General features: G+C 32.3%; 1 protein-coding gene across 1 annotated transcript; it reads left to right on the top strand.

Annotated features, from left to right (window-relative positions):
• The first annotated feature begins 1,710 nt into the window (after positions 1–1,710).
• On the top strand, positions 1,711–11,548 carry ATSYTF (C2 domain-containing protein). Its single transcript, XM_079017286.1, has 14 exons — positions 1,711–2,288; positions 3,582–3,656; positions 3,750–3,857; positions 4,294–4,326; positions 4,396–4,485; positions 4,897–5,019; positions 5,249–5,392; positions 5,798–6,214; positions 6,719–6,853; positions 7,554–7,769; positions 8,079–8,354; positions 9,070–9,195; positions 9,488–9,787; positions 11,083–11,548. Exons 1-14 carry the CDS (start codon positions 2,094–2,096, stop codon positions 11,302–11,304), a joined length of 2,460 nt encoding a protein of 819 aa, XP_078873412.1. The 5' UTR covers positions 1,711–2,093; the 3' UTR covers positions 11,305–11,548.
• Positions 11,549–12,734: the final 1,186 nt, after the last annotated feature.

Below are 12,734 nucleotides of genomic sequence, written 5' to 3'. Positions count from 1 at the left end.
ATTGGGATTCTGTTTATGGGATACACTCTGATTTTATGATGATTGACATACTTATTTTATTTGGGTTGTATAAACAATTATTTGGAATACTGTTTCTACTTGAATGAAAAGTGAAATTTTTGGGTCATATTTTTGTGATGTTTCAACGAATCACAACTTCAACTCTACAATTGCATCTAATGGCCATTTTGGGCGGAGAAGGCTAATCGAAGAAAGAAAAAGGGGAAGAAAATTACCGACGAAGGTGAGTGAAAGAAAGAGAGGGGTAGCAACTCTAGTAGGGTACTTGACATGAAATAACGGAAATACCCCTGTGTGCTAGACACGTGGAGGACCCAAACAAAGAAAACAAACGACTAACGTCGATAGGGACTGGGCGGACATGAACTAAATGAATGATGGACAGTCTGAATTAATTTTTATAAATAAGGACTAAACGTGCAAATTGACACTTGGACGAATTTACTTTTTTTTATAACAAACTCTATTATGATAAAATTGGGATATATACACTTAAGTCCCAATATTTTTCAATGATTTGACAAATAAGCCCTAAATTTTATTTTTTGACAGTAAAGTCATAACTACCGACAGTTTTTGACATACTTACCCGTTTTTGCCAGTTAGCTGGTAATTAAGACTTTACTGTAATGAACATAAAGTTTAGGACTATCTTGTAAAATCGTTGAAAATATTGGGACTTTAGTATATAATATTGGTTTCCCTACAAACAAATAATTTTATCGGCCTCGTGAGACCCAATTCGTAGCCTAAGAACTCTTAATTGTGATTTACATTGCATCGCCACTGTTTTTGTTACCATCATCATCTTTACCCTGCTACAATCACGATAAAGGGAAACATATGCAAAAGAGAGAGCGAGAGAGGGTGAGAAGACTTGTAAAACTTTCTTCTTGGTTCGTCGCCAAATCTTAAACTGAAAAGAGGGGACAGATTGTACAAACACAAACAACACATGCCTAATCAAAAGAGTGTGAATGTCGAGAAGGGGGTAAGAAGACAGTTTCGTCTTTTCTGGTTTCTTAGTTCTCCATTTTTAGGACTGCAAAAAGTAAACACAAATCTGGTTCTTTCTTTCTTTCTTGATTATCTCAATTTTTTTTCAATGCTGGTTTGTTGATATTAAAAAAACTATTTAAAAAGAAACAAACGTTGAGGATTTCAATAGGATTTAGCTGATAAAAGCGGATTCCAATAACTCTTATGCTTAAAGAGTATCATACCATAAAAATTCTAACAAAAAATTGATATATACACTAAAATTTCAATATTTTTAACGATTTAACAAGAAAATCACAAACTTTATTTTTTTGACAGCAAAATACATATTCACAATTTGAAAAGAAAATCCTAAACTTTATTTTTTTGACAATAAAGTCATAATTACCGGCTAACCGGAAAAAAATGATAAACATATCAAAAATTGCCGATAGATAGAACTTTATGTAAAAGAAAATTTTAAAATTTTCAAATATCTGGACTTTAATATATACATCGATAAAATTTGATAGATAGAACTTTATGTAAAAGAAAATTTTAAAATTTTCAAATATTTGGACTTTAATATATACATCGATTTCATGTGGATGATATTGATATAAATTATTAAGAATTTACTGAAAATGACATAATTAACGAAATTATTTGTTTTATCCAAGAGATCACCACAAACACATGACAACTTTTTTCCATTAAAATGTTCCCAGACCACCATCTATGAAGCCATCATTCAAGGAACTTTCTCCCCAATTTCCTTGTAGAACCCAATTCTTTTATGGCTAATAATACAAAAATAGCTCATCGATCTCGTAACTTTTCTGTTAGAACATCAGTTCTTCACTGTTTCTATCGTTGATCGTTAATCCTCCCTTTTTCTCAAAAAAGTCAACCTGTTCTGTGGTATCTCTTGTCTCTACGAATTCCTCTAAACATTCATTCTTTATTACTATAATATCTCATTATTTCGAAATCAATTCATGGGGGTTCTTTAAGCTGAAGCGTTAATCCTCAGAAAACTTCAACTTTTCTGAAGAAACTTAACTTGGGCTGGGTTTATATAGAATTTTGTTGAGATGTATAGAAGGAAGATGAAGAAAGCGAGTATTGATATGAGCAAAATAACCGAGTTCTTGAATCAATTATATGTGGAAAAACCTCTTTTTCCATTAGTGATTCCTCTGTTATTGGTTTTATGGAGCATTGAGAAGTGGGTTTTCAACCTCTCGAATTGGGTTCCTCTTGCTGTTGCTGTCTGGGCAACTGTTCAGGTTTGTTCTACGATTCACTAGTTGTAATTAAATCACGTGTGAATTTAGTTTTTTATTACTTCATTCTGTTTTTTGATTTTTCTTGTAGTTGTTTTGAGGTTAACCATTACTTTGAAAAGAAGAACAAATACAATAAATAATTGACACTGAACATATAGTTAAATCATTCTTTTTGTCTGTTATTTTGTTTGCGATTTAATTTCAACTTTTTTTTTTGGTGTTAAATGCAAAAAAATTAGGAACGTACCCTTTTTAGCATTTTACTTTGATTTTGTTTCTTACAGCATTGCACTTTAAAAAACAAAACAACTTATTTATCCCAAATTTCATAGAAATTAATAATGGAATTTGGTATAAGACGTAATGAAATTATTCTTTATTATTCTCCATTCTCCATTTCTGATGAATTTGTTTTCGTTCTTTTAACAAAGATCTATACTGGAGTTTGATCTCATATAATCGATGCCAAAGTAAAAAATTTATGCAAATCACATACATATCTGCTTGAGATGATCAAGTGTGAGTTATGATGCTAGAGCATCTTCCACTTTTTGAAAGATATGATACGTTTCTAAATTGTTTTTATAAAAAAGTTTAAATGCAAGAAATAGCATAAAATCGTCTTTAAATGAAACTGTTTTTTATTTTTTATTTTATTTTTTACAAGCAAACCTTCAAGAAACATTGCATGTTTGTCCATTTTCATTGATACAAATAATTATTATTATTGCTTTCTGCACACATTTTTCCCTAATTTCCCTTTCTTTTGAAGGGTCAAGGGTATTTTAGACATTTGGTTAATAACAAAACATGTGTATTACACTATGAGAATCTTTTTCATTGAGTATTTTATTGAAAAATTTCCTGAGCACCAAGAAGAGTAGCACATGCTTCAACTCTTTAATTAGCATATCATCTAATGCCACCCCTTCTTTTTTTTTTTTTTTTCTTTTCTTTGTCCTTTTTCTTTTTGTTTCCATTATACCAAGTGGATTGTGTTTTTCCTTTTCCTTTTTCACTTTCTTATTCTGTGTTTCTGGGGTTGGAGCAAGATGGTGCTGGGTGCTTACAAATTTACCCTCATTTATTTTATCCTTCCATTAACCAAGTGTTCCATCATTTTTTTGTTTTTTTCAAAGATAATTTATCCAGACATCTTCTTATGTAGATGTACAAAAAGGAAAAAAAAGAGTCGTTGTCCTAATACATAATAATCTTTTTTATAATTGAAAAGATTAATATTACACATGAAATGGAATGCAATTACTAAGAGATATATGTTTTAATCTGCAGTACGGAAGTTATCGACAGAGAATTGTTGTGCAAGACTTGAATAAAAAGTGGAAGCAACTCATTTTACAAACATCTGTATGCTCTTTTTTTTTTCTGATTTTTTTTTTCATTGACATAATTTGAGTTTAATGAAATTGATTTGTTCTAATTTTTATTTTATTCCACCAGCCTACAACACCATTGGAGCACTGTGAGTGGCTCAACAAACTCTTAATAGAAGTTTGGCCCAATTTCATTAGTCCTAAGCTTTCACTCAAATTCTCATCCATTGTTGAGGTGACTACTTTCTTATATTTTTTATATATACGTTTGATACAATCAATGATGCCTCCACAAAATTTGTTCTAAAGGGACCCCACATCCAAACTGCTTAGTGTTTGGTATGCAGTGATCAAAACTGGAATGGAATGGAGTATTACCATGGAATAAGAATTTATTTATTTATTTATTTTTTTTTCCAAATGTATATAATATATATAATCTTTAATTATTAAAATTCTTTTTTTTGAGATTTCACAGTTCATTTAAGCAAACAAATTCTTTTGACGTGATAAACAAATTTGAAACATACACGTTTATATGTGACTTATTTGGTGTTGTATATTGATTTGATATAAGCATTTGATTATAAAATAACATTCTTGTCTTTATTTATCTGTTTCGGTTTCTTATCATGCATACATAATAAGCAACAATGATTTTCCTTGTGCAGAAACGCCTAAAGCATCGGAAAACAAAGCTAATAGTAAGTTGGTGATTACAAGGATGTGTGAAAAATGTTTCCAAATTTGTTTTAATAGCAGTCTTGGTGCAGGAAAGGATCGAGCTGCAAGAGTTTTCGTTAGGTTCATGCCCTCCAATATTTGGAATGCATGGGGCTCAATGGTCTACTGCAGGTGATCAGGTTTGATCTCTTAGCTCTTATTTATTATTATCATTATTATTATTTTCTCGACTAAGATAAATAATGTTCTAAAAACTGAGAAGATGAGGGCACTTGGCAATTTTTTTTTTAAAAAAAAGGTAGGACTTAATGGGGAAAGCGTCTTTTCCCTGACATTCTGTATTAAGTAAAAAAGAAAAAAATTTATATATAGCTTACAGAATTAAGCCGCGCTCTCCATTACGTCTACTAAGGCACTAAGAATGAGCACCTTAAATAGTTAGCTTTTATCTAGTTTTAGTTTGATGTAAGGAAATCTATTCCAGCTAATGGTAAATGCCTTAGCTTAGATTATTGATTCATGTTTTGGATCTTTGTTTATGTTTTATTTGATAAATTCTGGCTCAAACTTTATATTATTTGCCTTGGCAGAGATTCATCCGTATGGGCTTTGACTGGGACACTACTGACATAAGTATCATGTTGTTTACAAAGTTGGCAAAACCGATGGGAACAGCTCGAATTGTAGTAAACAACATCCACATCAAGGGTGATGTATGTAATCACAATTATATATAGCATACACACCTCATTTGCTTATCTGTTGGTGTAAGGCTTTAGTGGTCTATCCTACCATTCATTTGAGTCTATGATTTTAACACTCATACTCATAATCAGTTTAAGCTTCTGTATCCACAATGACATGATCACTAATTGTCTATATATCTTTTATGTTGGTTGATGATTAAGCTACCAATGAAAATGATGTTGGTAAATTGTGCAGCTTCTCATATCACCGATTTTAGATGGGAAAGCGGTTTTGTATTCTTTTGTGTCGACTCCGGAGGTGAGAATAGGTGTTGCATTTGGAAGTGGTGGCAGTCAATCTTTACCTGCAACAGAACTCCCTGGTGTCTCATCCTGGCTGGTAACTTTCTAAACTTGTAGGCCTTCTTTTTGTTACGCATGACATCACATGACATGACAACATGCAGTTTTTTTTTTTTTAAAAAAAGTTGATTTGATGCTTGTGTAACATTGAAATGCTAGTACATACATATAGATTAGATAACAAGTTAATAGTATAATTTTTGAAATTTTATCCCAATAACTTGTATATAAACTTTAAAACCATGGTGAAAGTTTTGGTAGCCCGCCCCACAACATAAGACTTCAACCATGGTCATGGTGATTGCAATTTACGTGAATGCTTTGTATTAGGATTATATTGCTATAATTGGGTATATTTTTCAAAGTACAGTTGTGTAATATAATATAAGGATGCAAATAGTATTTTTTGCATTTAACCCTTACTATATTGGCTGTGTTTTAGGTTAAAATTTGTTACGATACCTTGAACAAAACAATGGTGGAACCTCGGCGCCGTTGTCTTGCTTTGCCGCCAGTGGACCTCCGGAAAAAGGCGGTGGGGGGTGTCCTCCATGTGACGGTTGTTTCCGCCGGAAAACTTTCCCGGAATAGTTTTAAAGGAAGCTCTACAACTACAAGTACAAGCGATGGTTATGGGCAAGAGAATCATCATGACATGGGTAAAGATTTCCATACATTTGTTGAAGTGGAACTTGAAGATTTGACAAGGAGAACACTCGAGGTAGCGGGACCCAACCCCACATGGGATTCAACATTTAATATGGTTCTCCATGACGATGCTGGAATTCTCAAGTTTAATCTTTATGAAAGTTGCCCGGATAATGTGAATTATGATCACCTTGCTAGCTGCGAAATCAAGGTATGCTTTGACTTTTGTGGTCAAAAGGAGGATACTACTTTCATTGAGAATCAAGATTAAACATTGATTTCTTTATGGATTTATATCAAGATTTTTCTGAAAGTTACCAAAATGAAATTTTTCATGGGCAAAATACCGAAGCACTTATGTTGTCATCATTATATTCACTTAAAAAACCATTATCCTGGTTTGGAAAAGGGAGAAATGCACAACGTTTACTTTCTTTTGCTTCTGTTACATCTTGAAAATCCAACCAATTATAGCAATACCATCGAAATTGCGTAGATATTTGAAACCTAATAAGAAACAATTTGGGAGTAGAATGCTAACACCGGGTGAATCTTTCAAAGTACAAGGGATTAATATGAAAGACAATGTTGCAACAGGAAAAAAATGAAAATAAGATGCCATAATATGCAAATAAATACAAGTAGGTTGCTAATGCTATTTAGCCCAAATAAATTGCGTTTATGAAAGTTGATAAATATTTATTAATGGGTGCAGCTGCGATATTGCACGGATGATTCGACTATCTTCTGGGCTGTTGGGGAAGAATCAGGTGTCATAGCAAAGCATGCTGAGTTTTGCGGAAAAGAAGTTGAAATGGTGGTCCCATTTGAGAGTATTAACTCAGCAAAGGTATGATATGTATGATGTTTTTCCATAAAAAAAAAATCTTTCAGTCAGTTTTTGACCGGTCACATTGCTAACATGGCGTCCACGTTACACCAAGTGGATGCCACGTCAGCACTAACGGGTTAAAAATTAACTAAGTGTGAAAGTACATAGACTTGGGTTGAACTGAAAAAAGTTAAGCGACCTTGATAAGACAAATTAAATGTATGTTGCTATTTGATCACCTCAGTTAGTTTTTATTTTTAATCAAATCATCATTAGCCTTCTGTCCCAAAAGAAATCAATTTCTCTTTGATTAAATAAATGTTACAACTTAAAGAAGTATTTAGTGGTTTCGGATGCAATATTATATTAAAAAGGTTACACTTGAGAATGGATCTTATAATAATAATGTGACATTTGATGAAAGCACATTTCGAGACACTCATTTGAGTAGCAAAACAGGTTGATCTGAAGCTAGAAATCCTTTGCCACATTTCTAGCAAAATTTCAAGATAAAATTACACATTGGCCCATCGTCAACTTTCTGGAAAAAAATTTAATCTGATAGTATGATTAGCCGATTGTCATCTTTGTGGCAAAATCTCAAGCTAAGATTATGTATTTTCTCATTTTTTGTCTACAAATTTAACATATAGAAAGTAGAATGGGCATAATATGGATCTTTTTTTTTTTTTTTTTTTTTTTTTTTTTTTTTTTGTAGTTGAAAGTGAAACTTACACTGAAAGAATGGCAATTTTCGGATGGTTTACATACCTTGAGTGGTTCTCAACTTAGCTCACGGGGATCACAATTTGGGTCAACATCAAATTTTCAACCGAGAACCGGAAGGAAGATTTACATAACTGTTGTTGAAGGGAAAGAACTTTTAGAGAAGGACAAAAGTGGAAAGTCGTATGTTAAATTGCAATATGGGAAGGTAGGTACTAAATGCACAGATTAATTATATCTTTACTTTTGTACTATGAATATTATCAAGTCAAAACCCATTATATGAATCCTGCTTTTATTGAATTTTGTTTATTACAAGTTTCTTCCTATTATTACAACATTGTAATTATAGCATCGTACTTTCAATTTTTTTCCGTTTGGATGAAATTGGGTAGATTTTTAAAGAAGAATGTTTTTTTTTAAAAAAAAATTGTAATAGGTTGAAATGGAAGTCCAGTCCAGTGCATTGGTATTTCTTTTTCTTGTGATTAAAGTCGTTTATGAATTGAATTGACAGACCATCCAAAGAACGAGAGGTGCCACAAATGCTTCACAACCTAGTTGGACTCAGAAGTTCGAGTTTGAAGAGATTAGTGATGGTGAATATCTAAAGGTAAAATGTTATAATGAAGACATCTTTGGAGATGAGAATATTGGTGGTGCAAGGGTAAATTTGGAAGGTCTAGTGGATGGGGTGGTGAGGGATGTATGGATTCCGCTTGAGAAAGTCAAAAAGGGCGAAGTTCGGCTTCAAATCGAAGCAGTAACAATCGATGATTTTGAAGGATCCAAGGTATGTACAAATCATGTTTACCATTTAGGTGCTGTTTCTTTCTTACTTAATTAATGGGACATATGACTTTTCCTTTTTGAGTTAATACTTAACACAAATTCAAATTTTCCCTTATTTATTTTTTCCTTCCATTTCCCCAAGTGTGCCATGAAATTCTTATAGTATATTTTTTAACCATCTTGAATTCCGACACCACTTTATCTATCCTTAATGGGAAAAAAGAAACATGCCCAACTGTTACAAGGCATTTATGTCTAACCCACCTTTAATTGCAGTAGACTTTGATTATTCTAAATTCATACAAGTGTTATCATTTGTTTTTATTGGGAACAGATTGCAGGAATTAGCAACATAGTTATTCTTTTTACCAATATAGGCATCATACTTTATATTTTACTAATAATAGCAATGTTTTCATATTTCTTTACACATAATGACCGCATACTTTCCTTTTTTTTTCCCCGATAATATAAATATGTAAGTTGAAACTTGTAAGATATACTTTGTTTTTTTTGGCTGTACTTGCATTTCTTTACACATAATAGCAAATTCCTTGCCCATCACAGCAGTGTGTAGCTTGAAACTTGTAAGCATCTTACGAGCTTCAGGTTATGTATTGCTATTATTGGTTGCTGCTTATGGGTAAAATAAAAAAATATAAGCATGTTAAGGAGTAACTAATTCTAAAATCGATTTATCTGATCACATTGTCTAGGGTTCACAAGGTGGTTTGATTGAGCTTGTTCTTATCGAAGGAAGAGATCTTGTTGCTGCAGATATCCGGGGAACAAGTGATCCCTATGTTAGGGTACAATATGGAAATTTGAAGAGAAGAACCAAGGTGAGGAACAATTGCCTTGCTCCTTAGTCCTTACTAAGGTTTATTTTTTTATTTATTTCTTTGCTTTTAATTTATTTTAATAGTCAACTGACTCGACCCGACCCGAAAGGTTTTGAGTATTGTCTTAGTTATAGGTTTAAAAATAGGGTTAAATGCTAATTTATGCAACAATTTTACATATAACATGTTTAACCAGTTGCAGAAATTGGTGGAAAAGTGAAAATTTGTTGCATAAATTGGTAAAAAATAAAATAAAATGAAACATCCTTAAGTTTTGCTTTTGCTTAAACAGGTAATGTTTAAAACTCTGAGTCCCCAATGGCATCAAACTTTTGAATTTCCTGATGATGGAAGTCTCTTAGCTCTCCATGTAAAAGACCATAATGCCCTTTTGCCAACATCTAGTATTGGTGATTGCATTGTGGAATATCAGAGATTGGCCCCAAATGAGATGTCCGATAAATGGATACCTCTTCAAGGAGTTAAAAGGGGTGAGATTCATGTTCAAGTAACTAGAAAAGTTCCACAACTACAAAAGAAAGTTTCTGATTCCGAGTCACCCTCAAGTAGAGGACACAAAATTTCAGGCCAGGTTAGTACTTACATTCTTTTCTTCTGATTCTTCAAATCTAAGATCACTCGTTGTGACATGATCAGGATCGTAAAGAGTCTTTGCATTTATAAAATGAAATGATTTGGCTAAAATACAGAAAAAAAACAACATTAAACCATTTTACCTTTTTTAATTGATTAAGAAAAACTTTTTTCCTAGTTACCAGGTTCTTATATCAGGGAAAAATACAGAAAAACAGAACATATATTCATCAATTTAGTGACCTATTGTTCTTTATTTTTTTAATCAATTTGTCCATGGAGCTATTATTATATTTGTTGATTTAGCAATGCAACCATTATTGTGATAGTAATGAAAAATAATAGTCGAAAGGCTAAATCGATAAACAGTGAAATCCGTTGTCATTTTCTGTATTTTGAAGCATTAGTGAATGCCATTGTTATGATAAGAATATGCAACTTTAACTTGACAGTTTTAAAAGGCAGAGAAAAAATATAACATACCAGCCTGATTTTCGCGATTTAACCACTTGACTATTTTTAGTGGTGATTAAACCATTATATTTTTCATTTGACAATTTAAAATAACCATTCTTCCGGTTACCCAGTTTCGAAAAAGACAAAAGCACAACATACTTTAACCATGTTCAATTTAGCCACGTACTAATATTTCTTTTAATAAGTTTCATAATCATGGTTTACAAAATCAGGTCAGGCGGTGGAAAAACCTAATTGGCTGTCGTACATGATTCACTTATATTGACGTAACTTTGTTCAATATTTGCTTTGTTAATATATTTTTAATTCGTTGTTGCTATTTAGTTACGCAGAATGGCAATGTTATTAAAATTTCTTTACATTTGTTTTATAGTTAATTATGACACTTTTTATGTAATTTTATTATTTATATAATATTTAAAATTTATTTTTTATACCGCTTCGAGTTTACGCCTCGGTTTGGCTTGTGAGGTGAATGAAAAACGTCTCGAGGCACGATTTTGTACTTTTAAACCATAGTTATAATAATAGGTCAGTGGCTAAATCCATAAAATGATTAAAATACATCGTGTTTTTGAGCATTTTACTTTGTGCAAATGGTTTTTTGAACAGTAAAAAGGCTATATTGGTTCAATGACTACAAAAGATACTGAAGTGGCTGAATCGATAAAATGGTGAAACTATAAATGTAGTATGTATATTTTTTTAAATAAAATTTGCAACGTCCATGAGTCCTATATTCTTTGTGTTCTTGCATATCAATCATCAATCATATATGTTTATCTTACATAAAACCATATTTCATCCCTTTGTTAGATGAAGCAAATGATGATGAAAATCCGGTCTCTAATCGAAGATGAAAATCTTGAAGAAGTGTCATCATCTCTAACTGAGCTCGAAAGCCTCCATGAAGTTGAAGAAGAATGCATCATCCAACTTGAAACCGAGCAAATGCTTTTACTCAACAAAATTAATGAGCTCGGTCAGGAGATCATCAATTCATCACCTTCACTCAGCCGAAGATCTTCAAGTAATTGAGTAACACGTATAGTAGATATAGATCACAATAGGGTTAATTACTAAAAAGACAAACATACATTCCTTCATTGCCAATTTGCTGTATTTTTTCCCCTCAAAATTATTTGATCCGTTTGGGATATTTGAAATTGGTTAAAGTTAGTAATGGGTGAATGGCATATAGCATATTATGTATTTTTGGTAATTAACCTGATTACCGTATATATTTATATTTGCAAAAGATGATATGAGTGATGTGCATTCATCTGGTGTTTTTGCTTATTTGCTAGCCGCATCTCTAGATGCATTTATGTGTAGCTATGTGGATTTTGTATTGTCAAAAAGTAATGGGTGTGTTGTGTCTAAAAATACAGATAAAGAGAAGTATAATCCATAAAAAACATGTAGCTATGAGCTTATTGTGGGAGTAAAAACATTGTTGTTTATTGTCTTTAGTTGTACAATAATGCTTCTGTGAACAATATTATTTTAAGAAATGTTGTCTTGTTTGTGCTTTGAGGCTACGTTTGTTACAAATGAAGGGACAACTTATAATTGAGTTGGACGGGACTAGGAAACATTATGTTTCGTACATATGAGAGATCCATTGAGAGAGTGAATTGGTGTATGGTCTTTGTTCCACATTTTGGAAAGAAATTGCATTTTCTTTTGTCCAATAGTAGGTCTGAGTTGTGTTTATTGGTTCCTAGAAGGACTTTATTGTGGGTCATGGGTAACTAACACTGTAACATCCTGTTTCGACAAGTTTATTATTTCAGGATTGTGGACAATAAATGGATCAAGTAAATGTCTTGGACTTCAAGGGAATAAGGTTTAGACCCTATTAGATGTGTATAATATTGATTATGTGATCCAAACTCTTGGTTTGTGTTTTGGAGTCAAAGGGTAAAATGAGAAAAGTGATATTTCAGACTTCTTTCATGAATTAAGGATTTTAGTTCGGTATGTTTTAAGTTAAAAGTAATTAGATAGGATTGTGGGGCTCTTCAATACCTTTTCGTGCATATAAAGAACGCCTGAAAATGGAGTTGAAACGAAGAAGTCATGGTTGTTTGAAGTTGAAGTGATAAATTGAGGATTTTTGGATTACGCAGGGCGTAACTAAAAGATACGCAGGGCGTAATCTGGGCAGATCAAAACCCTAAATCTTCGGTTTTGAACCCTATTTAAGGGCTCTAACTTATGGGAAACCCTCTCATTACTAGCCTCCATCACCTAAGATCATCCCTTGAGAAACCCCAACCTCTTCTTACTTGTTTTTGAGCATTGACATCATTTATGAGCTTGTTTCTCCATTGTAAGGTTGAATCTTGAAGAGCAAGGTGGTGACAAAATCTATAGAATAAGAGTTCAAGTATAGATCTAGCAAGATTACATCATTCGTGGACTATTGTGAGTAAAAAGCTTTTAACTTGCTCATTGGTTTCATA

The sequence above is a fragment of the Lactuca serriola genome, chromosome 8 (assembly GCF_051521515.1).
Source record: "Lactuca serriola cultivar US96UC23 chromosome 8, Lser_US96UC23_V15, whole genome shotgun sequence".
In the NCBI taxonomy this organism is placed as follows: domain Eukaryota; kingdom Viridiplantae; phylum Streptophyta; class Magnoliopsida; order Asterales; family Asteraceae; genus Lactuca; species Lactuca serriola.
Note: the sequence above shows the minus strand (reverse complement) of the source record. Positions and strands in the feature narration are given on the sequence as shown.

Bases quoted from the DNA above. Each gene is read 5' to 3' on its own strand.
- ATSYTF (XM_079017286.1), top strand. From the start codon at position 2,094: ATGTATAGAAGGAAGATGAAGAAAGCGAGTATTGATATGAGCAAAATA. The intron at 3,858-4,293 runs GTGACTACTTTC...TTCCTTGTGCAG, and splicing joins AATTCTCATCCATTGTTGAG to AAACGCCTAAAGCATCGGAA. The intron at 7,770-8,078 runs GTAGGTACTAAA...TTGAATTGACAG, and splicing joins TTAAATTGCAATATGGGAAG to ACCATCCAAAGAACGAGAGG.